General features: G+C 44.5%; 1 protein-coding gene across 1 annotated transcript in view; it reads left to right on the top strand.

Annotated features, from left to right (window-relative positions):
* Positions 1-15,566, top strand: part of LOC139376352 (kelch-like protein 24) — a 60,901-nt gene extending 45,335 nt beyond the window's left edge. The window contains exons 7-8 of the mRNA XM_071118788.1: positions 10,607-10,795; positions 11,126-15,566. Coding sequence (XP_070974889.1) covers positions 10,607-10,795; positions 11,126-11,329 — 393 coding nt within the window. The 3' untranslated portion in view covers positions 11,330-15,566. The remainder of the gene's footprint in view (positions 1-10,606; positions 10,796-11,125) is intronic.
* The last annotated feature ends 1,230 nt before the right edge of the window (positions 15,567-16,796 follow it).

The following is a 16,796-nucleotide window of genomic DNA, read 5'->3' as shown; positions in this document are numbered from 1 at the left end:
CCAATCAAAATGTTTTGGTCACATACACATTGTTAGCAGAAATGCTTGTTATTCTAGTTCCGACAGTGCAGTAATATCTAACAAGTAGTCTAAAAATTCCCCAACAACTAACTAATACACACACATTTAAAGTGGTGAATGAGAATATGTACATGTAAGTATATGGATGAGCGATGGCCAAGCAGCATAGGCAAAGTGCAATAGATGGTATAAAATACAGTATATACAGTTGAAGTCGGAAGTTTACATACACTAAGGTTGGAGTCATTAAAACTTGTTTTTCAACCACTCCACAAATTTCTTGTTAACAAACTATAGTTTTGGGAAGTCGGTTAGGACATCTACTTTGTGCATGACACAATAAATGTATAATTCACTGTATCACAATTCCAGTGGGTCAGAAGTTTACATAAACTAAGTTGACTGTGCCTTTAAACAGCTTGGAAAATTCCAGAAAATGTCATGGCTTTAGAAGTTTCTGATAGGCTAGTGACATCATTAGAGTCAATTGGAGGTGTACCTGTGGATATATTTCAAGGCCTACCTTCAAACTCTGTGCCTCTTTGCTTTACATCATGGGAAAATCAAAAGAAATCAGCCAAGACCTCAGAAGAAAATGGTAGACCTCCACAAGTCTGTTTCCTCATTGGGAGAAATTTCCAAATGCCTGATGGTACCACGTTCATCTGTACAAACAATAGTATGCAAGTATAAACACCATGGGACCACGCAGCCGTCATACCGCTCAGGAAGGAGACGTGTTCGGTCTCCTAGAGATGAACGTATTTGATGCGAAAAGTTTAAATCAATCCCAGAACAACAGCAAAGGACCTGTGAAGATGCTGGAGGAAACAGGTACAAAAGTATCTATATCCACAGTAAAAACGAGTCCTATATAGACATAAGCTGAAAGGCCACTCAGCAAGGAAGAAGCCACTGCTCCAAAACCACCATAAAAAAAGCCAGACTACGGTTTGCCACTGCACATAGGGACAACGATCATACTTTTTGGATAAATGTCCTCTGGTCTGATGAAACAAAAATAGAACTGTTTGGCCATAATGACCATCGTTATGTTTGGGGTAGGCTTGCCAGCATCCCAACCATAAAGCACGGGGGTGGCAGCATCATGTTGTGAGGGTGCTTTGCTGCAGGAGGGCTTGGTGCTCTTCACAAATAGATGGCTTCATGAGGTAGGAAAATGGCAAATGTTGTGGATATATTGAAGCAACATCTCAAGACATCAGTCAGGAAGTTAAAGCTTGGTTGCAAATGGGTCTTCCAAATGGACAATGACCCAAAGCATACTTCCAAAGTTGTGGAAAAATGGATTATGGACAACAAAGTCAAGCTATTGGAATGGCCACCACAAAGCCCTGACCTCAATCCCATAGAACATTTGTGGGCAGAACTGGAAGAGCGTGTGCGAGCAAGTAGGCCTACAAACCTGACTCCGTTACACCAGCTCTGTCAGGAGGAATGGGCCAAAATTCACCCAACGTATTGTGGGAAGCTTGTGGAAGGCTACCCAAAATGTTTGACCCAAGTTAAACAATTTAAAGGCAATGCTACCAAATACTAATTGAGTGTATGTAAACTTCTGACCCACTGGGAATGTGATGAAAAAAATAAAAGCTGAAATAAATCATTCTCTCTACAATTATTCTGACATTTCACATTCTTAATATAAAGTGGTGATTCTAACTGACTTAAAACAGGGAATTTTTACTAGGATTAAATGTATGGAATTGTGAATTGAGTTTAAATGTATTTGGCTTAGGTGTATGTAAGCTTCCGACTTCAACTGTACATTTGATATGGGTAATGTAAGATATGTAAACATTATTAAAGTTGAATCATTTAAATTGGAATTGTTTAAAGTGACTAGTGATCCATTTATTAAAGTGTCCAGTGATTGGGTCTCAATGTAGGCAGCAGCCTGTCTGAGTTAGTGATTGCTGTTAAGCAGTCTGGTGGCCTTGAAATATAAGCTGTTTTTCAGTCTCTCGGTCCCAGCTTTGATGCACCTGTACTGACCTCGCCTTCTGGATGATAGCGGTGTGAACAGGCAGTGGCTCGGGTGGTTGTTGTCCTTGATGATCTTTTTGGCCTTCCTGTGACATCGGGTGGTGTAGGTGTCATGGAGGGCAGGTAGTTTGCCCCCGGTGATGCGTTATGCAGACCTCTGGAGACCCTCTGGAGAGCCTTGCAGTTGAGAGCGGTGCAGTTGCCGTACCAGGCTGTGATTCAGCCCGACAGGATGCTCTCGATTGTGCATCTGTAGAAGTTTGTCAGGGTTTTGGGTGACAAGTCACATTTCTTCAGCCTCCTTAGGTTGAAGAGGCGCTGTTGCGCCTTCTTCACCACACTGTCTGTGTGGGTGGACCATTTCAATTTGTCTGTGATGTGTACACCCAGGAACTTAAAACTTTCCACCTTCTCCACTGCTGTCTCTTCCATGTGGATAGTGGAGTGCTTCCTCTGCTCTTTCCTGAAGTCCCCGATCATCTCCTTTGTTTTGACGATGTTTAGTGAGCACAGAATACAGTGAAGTTAAACAATATTAGTGATATTACGTCTTGAATATTCCCCATTTTAGCCTATACTATTAGAAATGTGTGGGCCGTTATTTAAAGGAGAAGCTTTAAGTTTGAGGACACACAAAGACTGAAAGTATTGGTGGCAGGCATTTGCCAGAGGATAAAGATATGAGTGAAATTAGAGCCTTAGAAGTTAGTCAATACAGAATAGTATGCTTTGAGAGACTGTTAAATTAGACAGTAGTCTTGAACATACACTTTTACTGTATATCAAATTTACAGAGAGCAGACAGGGCTTTCCACAGACATGCAGGATGCTGTGTTTATCTACTGTAAGGAACACCCCCTATGGAGACTGCAGACAGCCTTTGTTGGTTAGGTGGCTGGAGCCCGGATGTAAACTGAACTCAAAATCTAGGACAATCATATCTCCTGGAATTAGATTGGCAGTAGGGTTTCTCTATTCTCTTCTTTGAACAACTGGTGGTGTCTGATACATGCACACAGACAACAACGGCTGCAGTGTCTCTGTCTCTGAAGCGGTCTCAGGTAGCACAGGGATCACACTTGGGCTGGGTTCTAATTGTTGAATAGCTTTATATCTCATTATCCTGTGTATTCCCAGAAAACATGTCCACATTGGCACAATGTTGGCCCATGTAGGCTGCCAATATTGGGCCAATGCGCCTTTGTTCATCGACTCCACGTAGGCATTGAGTGTGGCCCAGTGTTGGAGGCCCATATTAGGTGAAGACAGCCCTCACTTTGCCTGAACAAAGCTTTTCCCAGCAAACATACCCACATTGGCCCAATGCGGACTAAAATATTGGCCCCATGTAGGCTGCCCACATTGGGCCGATGCTTTTTTCTATTTAATATGAATGTATTTATTTATATAATTTATTCATTGCAATTTAGTTCAATGCATAAATTGCATAGTTTTCAAGCCTTAAAGTTATACAAGGAACATGATACATTGTATCAGAAATGCAACCAAGTTGTTACTATCCTACATATATTTTTTACAAAAGTGTATTTGGGTGATATTTATCATATACAGTGCATTCGGAAAGTATTCAGACTCCTTGACTTAAAAACATCCCCACAGCATAATGCTGCCACCCCCATGCTTCACCGTAGGGATGGTGCAAGATTTCCTCCAGACATGATGCTTGGCACTCAGGCCAAAGAATTCAATCTTGTTTTTTTTCAGACCAGAGGATTTTGTTTCTCATGGTCTGAGAGTCCTTTAGGTGCCTTTTGGCAAACTCCAAGCGGGCTGTCATGTACCTTTTACTGAGGAGTGGCTTCCATCTGGCCACTCTACCATGAAGGCATTTGGTGGAGTGCTGCAGAGGTGGTTGCCCTTCTGGAAGCTTCTCCCATCTTCACAGAGAAACTCTGGAGCTCTGTCAGAGTGACCATTGGGATCTTGGTCACCTCTCTGACCAATCCCCCCCCCCCCCCCCAAAGAGTCTTGGTGGTTCCAAACTTCTTCTTGATGGAGGCCACTGTTTCTTGAGGACCTTCAATGCTGCAGAATTTGTTGGTACCCTTCCACAGATCTGTGCCTCGACACTATCCTCTATGGACAATTCCTTCAACCTCATGGCTTGGTTTTTGCTCTGACATCCACTGTCAACTGTGGGACCTTTATATAGACTGATGTGTGTCTTTCCAAATCATGTCCAATCAATTGAATTTACCACAGGTGGACTCCAATCAAGTTGTAGAAACATCTCGAAATTGAGCTCAGGTGCATCCTGTTTCCATTGATCATCCTTATCAATGGAAACAGGATGCACCTGAGCTCAATTTCGAGTCTCATGGGAAAGGGTCTGAATACTTACAGTACCAGTCAAATGTTTGGACACACCTACTCATTCAAGGGTTTTTCTTTATTTTTTTTACTATTTTCTACATTGTAGAATAATATTGAAGACATCAGAACTATGAAATAACACGTGGAATCTTGTAATAACCAGGTAGTCACTTGGAATGCATTTCAATTAACAGATGTGTCTTGTTAAAATTGTTCGACGTTAATTTGTGGAATTTCTTTCCTTATTGCGTTTGAGCCAGTCAGTTGTGTTGTGACAAGGTAGAGGTGGTATACAGAAGATAGCCCTATTTGGTAAAAGACCAAGTCCATATTATGGCAAGAACAGCTCAAATAAGCAAAGAGAAACGACAATCCATCATTACTTTAAAACATGGTCAGTCATTCTAGAAAAGTTTAAGAACTTTGAAAGTTTCCTCAACTGCAGTCGCAAAAACCATCAAGCGCTATGGATGAAACTGGCTCTCATGAGGACCGCTGCAGGAACTGAAGACCCAGAGTTATCTCTACTGCAGAGGATAAGTTCATTTAGAGTTATTGTACCAGCTTGTACCATCTCAACATCAACTGTTCAGAGGAAACTGCGTGAATCAGGCCTTCATGATCGAATTGCTGCAAAGACACCACTCCTAAAGGACACAAATAATAAGAAGAAACTTGCTTGGGCCAAGAAACACGAGCAATGGACATTAGACCGGTGGAAATCTGTCCTTTGGTCTGATGAGTCCAAATTTGCGATTTTTGGTTTAAACCGCCTTGTCTTTGTGAGACGCAGAGTAGGTAAAGGGATGATCTCCACATGTGTGGTTCCCACCGGGAAGCATGGAGGAGGTGGTGTGATGGTGCTTATCTGGTGACCCTGTCGGTGTGTCCAAACTTTTGACTGGTACTGTATGTAAGTAAGGTATGTCTGTTTTTGTTCTTTAATACATTTGCAAAAATGTCTAAAAACCTGTTTTCACTTTGTCATTATGGGGTATTGTGTGTAGATTGCTGAGGATTTTTTTATTTAATCCGTTTTAGAATAAAGCTCTAACATAACAAAATGTGGAAAAAGTAAAATGGTGTGAATACTTTCCGAAGGCACTGTACACTGTGTACATCATGTGACCCGTAATAAGACTCTCCAGTTAATGTGATGAAAGTCACATCTATGTGTGATGACCTGAGGGGGTGAGCATTTCTGAGAGGATAAAAGATGTCCTTGAATACAGTGTCACAGAGATCATGCATCCATATACAGTAGATGGCATCAATGTTCTCCTCGTCTGACAAGTTTTTAGATAGATACCAAACATGGCTGCAGTAGTATTACATATTCCAATAGTCAGTCCGCTGGATACTGTAACATTTGGTCAGCAGGGCTGACTAGCCCCTACAAGTATTTTGTTGGGCCATTTGAGATGGGGCCAGAGGTGACAGAGAGCACATATTTCAGGGCTGAGCCTACAAAGAAAAACAGTTGAATTTGTCATATGTCAAATGCACTTATTTAAGTATATTTAAAGACTTCATCATTGGTAGTGTACAATATTTTTTTTTTTTAAATGGACATCACACAAGACTTGAACTGGAATGACTTCTAGCTGGGCTTGGTGTGGGCTAGCCTGTGCTGGGCTTGCTGTGGGCCAGTCTCTGTTGGGCTTGGTGTGGGCTAGTTCCTGTTGGGCTTGGTATGGGCTGGCCTGTTTTGCTATGGTGTGCGCTTGCCTGTGTTGGGCAGGGGTGGCCTAGGCTGTGCCCACCTTTCCAATCTGAATACCCACATGGGGCCAATGGGGTCATGTTTTCTGAGGCCCTTCCTATTCCCCTATGTGTCATTTTCTAGTTTTCTTTGTCTCCTTGCCTATTTTACCGTCACCTCTTCACCTCTCTGTCTCTATGGAGGTCCGTGTAGGAGCGTAGGAGCCAAGTGTTTTAGCACCTGCTCAGTTTGTGACCATGAGAGATGAAGGCCAGAGAACAACTCATTAGAGAGCTGGCCGGACAGACAAATGAAGAACCCCAAGCCCAGGGGATCCCACCCCCTCTGAGCACCCTCCCTGTCAGCCCCCCTGATAGCCCTCCTGACAATGCCCCCACACCCACTGAAGACATACACAAGTCACAGATTGTACTCCTTTTGTACTCAAACAGGAAATATATACAAGAAAATTAGCTTTTTCCCAAACACACTGTCACTAAACTCTGGTGTCCAAACACCCAGCACACCCTAGACATTCTGTGTGGGGACAACCTAGGGTCACTCAGCCACATAATAATACACACAGGCACAAATGACCTGAGAGCAGGAAAGGGTGGCCACAGCACTCAAGGGAGTGATTGAAAAAGCTTATTCTACGTTCCCCCATGGACAAGTGGTTATCTCCACCCTGCTACCACAAAAAAACTTCCACCCTGATACCATACAGCAGGTAACCACAAGTATTTCCTGTGACTGTGCCAAATGTTTACCTGGCCCACCACTCCACCCTGGACTAGAACAGCCTTTATGACCAGGTCCACCTCTACAAGGCAGCAGTGCCCACCATTCCACCCTGGACTAGAACAGCCTATATGACCAGGTCCACCTCTACAAGGCAGCAGTGCCCACCATTCCACCCTGGACTAGAACAGCCTCTATGACCAGGTCCACCTCTACAAGGCAGCAGTGCCCACCATTCCACCCTGGACTAGAACAGCCTTTATGACCAGGTCCACCTCTACAAGGCAGCAGTGCTCACCATTCCACCCTGGACTAAAACAGCCTTTATGACCAGGTCCACCTCTACAAGGCAGCAGTGCCCACCATTCCACCCTGGACTAGAACAGCCTCTATGACCAGGTCCACCTCTACAAGGCAGCAGTGCCCACCACTCCACCCTGGACTAGAACAGCCTCTATGACCAGGTCCACCTCTACAAGGCAGCAGTGCCCACCATTCCACCCTGGACTAGAACAGCCTATATGACCAGGTCCACCTCTACAAGGCAGCAGTGCCCACCACTCCACCCTGGACTAGAACAGCCTCTATGACCAGGTCCACCTCTACAAGGCAGCAGTGCCCACCACTCCACCCTGGACTAGAACAGCCTCTATGACCAGGTCCACCTCTACAAGGCAGCAGTGCTCACCACTCCACCCTGAACTAGAACAGCCTTTATGACCAGGTCCACCTCTACAAGGCAGCAGTGCCCACCACTCCACCCTGGACTAGAACAGCCTCTATGACCAGGTCCACCTCTACAAGGCAGCAGTGCCCACCATTCCACCCTGGACTAGAACAGCCTATATGACCAGGTCCACCTATACAAGGCAGCAGTGCCCACCATTCCACCCTGGACTAGAACAGCCTTTATGACCAGGTCCACCTATACAAGGCAGCAGTTCCCACCATTCCACCCTGGACTAGAACAGCCTATATGACCAGGTCCACCTATACAAGGCAGCAGTGCCCACCATTCCACCCTGGACTAGAACAGCCTATATGACCAGGTCCACCTATACAAGGCAGCAGTGCCCACCATTCCACCCTGGACTAGAACAGCCTTTATGACCAGGTCCACCTCTACAAGGCAGCAGTGCCCACCACTCCACCCTGGACTAGAACAGCCTCTATGACCAGGTCCACCTATAGGCAGCAGTGCCCACCACTCCACCCAGGACTAGAACAGCCTATATGACCAGGTCCACCTATAGGCAGCAGTGCCCACCACTCCACCCTGGACTAGAACAGCCTATATGACCAGGTCCACTTATAGGCAGCAGTGCTCACCACTCCACCCTGGACTAGAACAGCCTTTATGACCAGGTCCACCTCTACAAGGCAGCAGTGCCCACCATTCCACCCTGGACTAGAACAGCCTTTATGACCAGGTCCACCTATAGGCAGCAGTGCTCACCATTCCACCCTGGACTAGAACAGCCTCTATGACCAGGTCCACCTATAGGCAGCAGTGCTCACCATTCCACCCTGGACTAGAACAGCCTTTATGACCAGGTCCACCTATAGGCAGCAGTGCTCACCACTCCACCCTGGACTAGAACAGCCTCTATGACCAGGTCCACCTATAGGCAGCAGTGCCCAACTTCACCAAGACCCTAAAGGACATCGCCCATCAACCGCAGCCCCAACACTTCACACAGAAGCAACAGATCAACAGACACCCTGCCCAGACCAGCGGAACCACAGCACCACCAGCCACACCCTTACCCCAACCAATCAATAACCCCCCCCCCCCCCCCCCCCCCCCCCCAAACCAACCATGCCCAAACCCCATATAGGCCCCCTCAGATCAGACCTATGCCCTTCCTGCCCACCCCATGCCCCCCACACCCGCAAAGAGGGCCTCAACATGAAAGTCACACATAAGCCCAGGCCGTGAGCAGGCATACAGTCCCAACCCCCATACGACTAACAACATTGGCAACTTTTTGGAACACAAAGCCTTCGCCATCTCATCCTGGCCTGAGGTCATCTGCCTTTGGCCTAAAGAGCAGGAACTTGGACTTCTCCAAAGAAATTAGAAATACAGACATTGCCATGCTACAGGAAACATGGTATAGAGGAGATGGACCCACTGGTTGCCCTCTAGGTTACAGAGAGCTGATAGTCCCATCCACCAAACTACCAGGTGTGAAACAGGGAAAGCAGCACCTAAAATTGATAAAAGGGGAAGGGAGAGAAAGGAGGTAAGAGAGATGGAGGGTTTTGCCTCCAGCCTTCACAGTGTCTAGGACCAGATGCAGACCACAGAACAACATTTGCATATCTTGCCTTAAATTCCAGCGCTGACTTCCGTCAACTGACAGATATATTTCAGCATTTAAGTCAAATAAAAAACATGAGCTGGCGCACACCCAGAGAAAATTATTTTATGTTGAGGTGCTGACTAACAGCGTATAAACTATAAGCTACAACAATAAAGAGAGTCGCGGACTCGTCAAGAAGGCACAGTGATGCCGAAACGTTGGTGATTTACCCAATAAATGACTGGGAGTTTATATATAGAGTGTGCGACTCTCTTTATTTTTATAGCATTTAAATTAACCCAGGGATTTACACTGAGTGTACAAAACATTTGGAACACCTTCCTAATATTGAGTTGCATCCCCCCTTTTGCCCTCAGAACAGCCTCAATTTGTCTGCATGAACTACAAGGTGTCGAAAGCGTTCCACAGGGATATGCTGGCCCATGTTGACTCCAATGCTTCTCACAGTTGTGTCAAATTGTCTGGATGCCCTTTGGGTTGTTGACCGTTCTTGATGTACATGAAAAAGGGAAAGGAGAGCCGCACACTCTAGGAGCTCAAATGCAATAATTGAATAACCAACGTTTCGACAGACAAGCTGTCTTCATCAGGGTATAATGACCATTCTTGATTAAAAACCCAGCAGCGACACACTCAAAGCAGTGCGCATGGCACCTATTACCATACCCCGTTCAAAGGCACCTATTACCATGCCCTGTTCAAAGGCACCTACTACCATACCCCGTTCAAAGGCACCTATTACCATACCCCGTTCAAAGGCACCTATTACCATACCCCGTTCAAAGGCACCTATTACCATACCCCGTTCAAAGGCACCTACTACCATACCCCGTTCAAAGGCACCTACTACCATACCCCGTTCAAAGGCACCTATTACCATACCCCGTTCAAAGGCACCTACTACCATACCCCGTTCAAAGGCACCTACTACCATACCCCGTTCAAAGGCACCTACTACCATACCCCGTTCAAAGGCACCTATTACCATACCCCGTTCAAAGGCACCTATGACCATACCCTGTTCAAAGGCACCTATTACCATACCCCGTTCAAAGGCACCTATTACCATACCCCGTTCAAAGGCACCTATTACCATACCCTGTTCAAAGGCACCTATTACCATACCCCGTTCAAAGGCACTTTTGTCTTGCCCATTCACCCTCTGAATGGCACACGTGCACAATCCATGTCTCAATTGTCTCAAGGCTTAAAAATCCTTCTTTAACCTGATTGAAGTGGATAAAACAGGTGACATCAATAAGGGATCACCTGGTCAGTCTATGTCAGGGAAAGAGCAGTGTATAAATCTGTTTCTTAGTGTTTCACCAAGACAATAAATGTTGTACTTCATAAGGTTTTCAGGCATTATGTTCTGAGTCCAATTATCCTTTCAAAGCTATGTTTCATACCACACTTTTTCAAACCAAAAAGAATCAATCAATCATTAATCACTCAATCCACGTGATCTCTCTAGGTCCAGTGCTATGATCCAGAGGCAGACACCTGGGCGCTAAGGGCAAGCATCCCCATCGCTAAGCGCTGCATCACGGCGGTCTCCCTGAACAACCTGATCTATGTGTCAGGTGGTCTAACCAAGTCTATCTTCTGCTACGACCCTGCGGAGGACTACTGGATGCACGTGGTGCACACCTTCAGCAAACAGGTAAGGATTTCATTTATGGCACAGAGACACTGGAAATTCTGTTTCATTTCGACTTCAGAGCTACTATGAGGTTTTGCACGTAATAATGGTCTATGAAAACAAATACAATGTTGACCTTACATCATAACTGGAGCTTTTTGATTTCACAAAAATAAGTTGTTTTTGTTTTGTCAAGCCCCCGATAAGTCAACCGTGGTGATGCATATTTCCCTGACTCTCTCGCTCTCTCTTGCTCTCTCTGTCTCTTGCTCTCTCCTTTCCCTCCCTCTTGCTCACTCTCTCTCCTTTCCCTATCTCTCTCTCTCTCTCTCTCTCTCTGTCTCTCTCCAGGAGAGCTGTGGAATGTCGGTGTGTAATGGGAAGATCTTCATCCTGGGTGGGCGGGGTGAGAACGGCGAGGCCTCTGACTCCATCCTGTGTTACGACCCGGCAACGGGCATCATCACCGGCGTGGCGGCCATGCCTCGCCCCATCTCTTACCACGGCTGTGTCACCATCCATCGTTACAACGAGAAGTTCCACCACCGGCCCTGACCCCACAAACACACACACAAACACACAGGCTTGTACATAAACATGATTTAAAAGACATTCACTCACACAAAAAGATTCTTCAGACACGTGCTCTCTAAAAAGGGTGCAAATAGACATGCACACACTCTCAACCCTTTTTTTTCCTCTCAAGAAGCAACTAATTTAGAAATTCAGACCACAGCCCCAGTTTCAGTTTCACTTGTTTCCTTATTGTCCCATGAAGCAACACTCTGGTGCTGGTATTGTGGTATTCCTGCTATGCTACTCCAGATCCATCTATGCCTGCCAGTTGACTTTGCTAAGGTGGTTGTTCAATGTAAAACCAAACCATAGACTGGCTGGTATGCCTCCAGACACCACTATGTCTGTGTTTAGATAGAGCCTTCATGGAGCCCGTGGCAGGATCAGATCAGAGCAGGCAGACATGCGCCAGGGTTGTGGAGGTCATGACATTTTGTCGGCCGGTGATTTTCAAGCAAATAACTGCCGGTGTCACGGTAATTAACCGTTAATTAACATAAACACATTTAGCATCTCCTGGCTTCCACTTACAGCCTACAAGCCACTGATGCAGATCTTTGGAATATATACACATTTTAAAAGTCTTAATAAATCCATTTAATATGGCATACACCTTCACAATTAATCCATAATTTATTTTAGACAGGTCTAAAGAAACATGATATGAAGAGGGACCGCAAATGTGATTATGATTGTAATGCTTTATTATCTTCCCCAAACATGGAACTCACAAGCCGCCTATGTATGTCAGTTATTCTCCACACCGGTTGTAAAGGGGATTCATGTGCTTAATTCTAAGAAGTTATTTGACCACTTGAGTTGTAATTCTAACCTTATCAAAACATATAGGCCTATGGGCTAGGCTAATTTAGGTGTGCGACTATGATTTGAAAAATTCACCAAAAAACGGCATGCACTGTTTCTTGTCTTACTGGACACACTGGGCATCATTCACAAGTGATAATACACCATTCACAAGTGATAATATTGTTCTCAGACTATTCTTAATTTGTTATCAGACTATTCTTAATTTTTGTCTTTACTGTACATATACTAAATAATATATGTGTGAAATTAGTTTTGATTTTGAATGAACCATTATCATACACTTGTCTCAGAACAGGGGCAGGGGAAAAAATATGTGTCATCTATGCACTTAAATAGCGAATGGAGGACTCTTTTCCACATGGTTAATTTTCATGCCTGCCAGGTATGCTGTACTCCTGTTGTAAAGATAAGCATTGTGCTTAATAATAGGAAGGTTGAGAAATAAATATAGTAGGCCTAGTCTATAGAAAACTGATGGGAGCCTCCTCTTTTTAGTAGAAGCCATCACTCTGTTTTCTCACACAATTGCATAGCCTATAGAAATGTTGCGCAACGTGAGCTCATGGTCTCTCATGAAGTGTTTGATTTGATTTTCCGATCACATTTGCATTGATGTCAGAGTGATTATAGGGACAATAGAGTGCTGAGTACCAGGCAGTTAGCACGTTTGGTAGGCTACTAATGACCACCAGCAGCATCAGAGTGCACTTTTGGAGAAGCCTAGTTACCGTGACTAAACAGTCACGTGGAATTTGACTGTGGTCATGACTTGTGAACGGCGGTACAGCGGTAATATGGTCACTGTAACAGCCCTATACATGCCTAGCAGCAGTGTGTAGGCCACATGCATTCTTGTGCCAGTAGCAGCTCCTCGTCTCCTCTTCCTAAGAACCAGAGATAGTCTCTATCTGCACATCAAAGAGCACAATCTTTGATGGACAGATAGGGAGTCATGATAGTGGATGAAACAAAGTGTTGCTTTTAGAGATTATCTCCTTAACCTTCAGGTGTTCAGGTGGACAAGTACTGACAGATAGTGAATTGTGATAGTGAACAGGAAAGCTTTGATTCAGACTTGAGAGAAATTCATAGGAATCTGCCACTGATTGACAAGGGGTGGTACAGTAATTCTTAGAACCCAGTTTTAAAAGGCAATATGCATTCCAACCATCTTAAAATGGCTTCCTCTTTCTTCGTAACCACTTGATAGTATCATGGAAATTGGAACAGTATCATGGAATGTATCAAGCACCTGGATGCCAGAGGGTAGGAATGTGGTTCCATGACTTCAATTTTATATGTCGTTAAGCAGTGATTGTTTGGTATAAAACAAAACAAGCTGGCCTATGCTTATCCAAAAACAGAGGCCATGTCCAAATAGAACGAAACGTCTTATTTTCATTGTCGTCTTTTGTCTCATTGCCACTAATTTCAAATGACATTCATTTTAGGAAGCTACCTCCTGCTGTGGTCTGAACTCTGATTCCGCTGACTCCTATTTCCTTTTCCTGTTAGAGGTTCCCTTACTTACTCTTTCCATATCATCTCTTTCCTCTTCTCATATCCTACCTCTTATCACTGACACTCATCATAATTCCCTTGAATCTTTGCTATACACACACACACACACACACACACACACACACACTGATTTTTTTGTTGTTGTTCAATTTATTAAATTATATTTGTATTTTTGACTGTTGGATATGTGTGCTGATGTTATACCTTGTGCTTGGTGGTGTGCTTGTTGCCACATAGAGTTTAGATAGTTGGTTTGGATGTTGGGTGTGTGGGTGATTTAGTCAATATCAGCAGGGCCGTTTTCTAGCATTTTGGGGGCCCAAAGCGAGATTTGGTTTGCAGAGAGCAAATGTTGCATTATTAAAGCTAATTTCATGCAGTTCTACACATTTTGCCATGGGTTGGGGGCCCAATAGCGGCCTGCCTAGAAACAGCACTCGATATCAGATGCCTTAGTAGATGAAATCTCAAAGACTGTTATAAGTGAGTGGTATATTGGGTGATTTTTATTATATGTAAACCAGTTATAGCTTTATATCATAACAGTCTGTTTACTATTGTGCTGCTTACCCAGTGGCCTTGCCTCATATATGCAAATTCTATAGAACTCTGTGCCATACATAGACAATGGCACCTCTCACCTGTATACTCATACAATGTATAGCTCATGTACACAATGTAGCTCGGGGTAACCATGGAAACCTCCAGGTGTGTGGGCCGTTGGCTTTACCGAGCTGACACCTGTGTATTAACTCACAGGATATGATTGATTGGCAGGTGTGATGGTGGTAATTGTAAGTCTTGATTCTGGTCAGTAAAAGTCGCCTTTTACTTTTGGTGTCGTTAGAATAAGAGATTAATTGCTGTGAATTGATGTATTGCTGTGATACGGTGACGTTGAGGCCTTCTCTTTGCCACATTTTTATTCAAATGTTCTGTCATCCTTCTTTGCATATGGTTTGTGTCTTTTTGCTGTTTTTTTTTTGTATCCGAGAGCCCCAATTGTGCACTTTTACTATTATATCACAATGTAAATATGATTTTTTTTAATTTCCTTTTATTACTGTATCAGTAAATGCTATTTGCTTTCATGTGACGTATGTGAGTGGGGTGAATGGAGCCTGTCAGCGCCTCGTACTGGTCTGCCACAACTATAATATGTCAGATCAAGATCAACACAGGGAGAGAAAGGGGGGGGGGGGGGGTAGAGGAACATGCACTACGTTATTGGGTCAAGGGTAAGGAACTGTTTTGTTTCTCAATTACGTTTTTACTAAATAAATCAAAGTGAAAGAAAATGTGAGGCATGTTAGCTTAATCTGCATTCCAGTGTTTTGTGTCATAGTTGAGCAAGAGAGACTTGTTGTTTCTTGTTGTGGTGGCGAATGCTGGGATTGTGTGTGTTGTTGATGAGTGATGCTTGTTTTTGACAGTCTGCCACAGGTAAGTCGTCTGCTCTATATTGGATGACTCTCAAGGGGAGAAGTGATTGAAGGATGTAAATGCAGAGTTAGGCATTTGGCCCAGATCAAATCCCTAAGGTGATGTTTTGAACTTGCTTTCATGGGAACCCTGGATTTGAGCTATGGATTTATGAATTTGTGTACAAGATGAGGGCTAGTTCCACCTAGAGAATGCAATCCTTTGTGCCTGGAATAAGACAATATTGGATTAAAATCTGTCTTTCTGATATTAAGGAAACAACATTAAATTAAAGTATGTATGATGTGATATTCAAATCTCTCTTTCGCCTTGGTTCTTCTGTTTCTTCTGAAAATTAGCGTGGACTGTCTGAGCTATAGTATGTCGGACTGTAATTGCTGGCTTGTGTAAATGAAGCATCAATAAAGTTATTCTCTATACTGAACGTGGTGTGCAGTTCTTATATGACATATTGCAATACAATACAGTGGGGCAAAAAGTATGGAGCTATATACAGGGAGCAGTACCAGGTCAATGTGCTGGGGTATGAGCTATTAGTGTTAAATACATACAGTACATGAAGGAAGTGACTAGGCATCAGGATAGATGCCTAGTCACTTCCTTCAATAATTAGAGTAAAATAAAGAACAGAGTAGCAACACCATATGATGAGCGTAAAATAGTTTGTGTGTATGTGTGTTTGTGTTGAGTTGGTATGTGTGTGTGTGTGTGTGTGTGTGTGTGTGTGTGTGTGTGTGTGTGTGTGTGTGTGTGTGTTGTATGAAGTGTCAGTGTAATGTAAGTGTGCGTGTGCATATAGCCTGTGCAAGATAGGGTCAGTGTAGATAGTCCGGGTAGCCATTAATTTACTATTTAGCAGTCTTATGGCTTGGGGCTAGAAGCTGTCTCAGAGCCTGTTGGCCGGAGAGTTGAAGCTTTGGTACTGTATTCCAGACAATAGCAGAGTGGACAGTCTATGGCTTGGGAGGCTGGAGTATTTGTAAATTTCTCGCGCCTTCCTCTGACACCGCCTGGTATAGAGGTCCTGGATGGCAGGGAGCTCGGTCCCAGTGATGTACTGGGCTGTCTGCACCACCGTCTATAGTGCTTTGTGGTCGAGGGTGGTGCATTTGCCATACTAAGCAGTGATGCAGCCTGTCAATATGCTCTCAATGGTGCGTGCCATCTTCATGACTGTGCGGGTTTGTGTAGATCATGTTAAGTCCTTAGCGATGTGGACGCCAAGGAACTTGAATCTCTCGACCCACTCAACTCCAGCCCAGCGATGTGGATAGGTGCGTGCTCTCCCCTCTTTCTCCTGTAGTCCACGATTAGCTCCTTGGCCTTACTGACGGAGGGGGGAGGTTGTTGCCATGGCACTCAGCAAAGTCTCTGACCTCCTCCCTGTAGGCTCTCATCCCCGTTGGTGATCAGGCCTACCACCTTCGCATCATCAGTGTTGTTGCCTACACTCACCCTCACCGCCGTTCTGTCAGGAAGTCTATGATCCAGTTCCAGAGGGAAGTGTTCAGTCCCAGGTTCCCCAGGTTCCCCAGGTTGGTGATGAGCTTGGAGGGGACTATGGTGTTGAACTGTAGTCTTTGAACAGCATTCTCACATAGTTATTTCCTCTCTTGTCCAGGTGGGAAAGGGCAGTGTGGAGTGCAATAGAGAT

Source organism: Oncorhynchus clarkii, chromosome 20 (genome assembly GCF_045791955.1).
Source record: "Oncorhynchus clarkii lewisi isolate Uvic-CL-2024 chromosome 20, UVic_Ocla_1.0, whole genome shotgun sequence".
Lineage (NCBI taxonomy): Eukaryota > Metazoa > Chordata > Actinopteri > Salmoniformes > Salmonidae > Oncorhynchus > Oncorhynchus clarkii.
The sequence above is the reverse complement of the archived record's forward strand: the minus strand, read 5'-3'. Positions and strand labels throughout refer to the sequence as shown.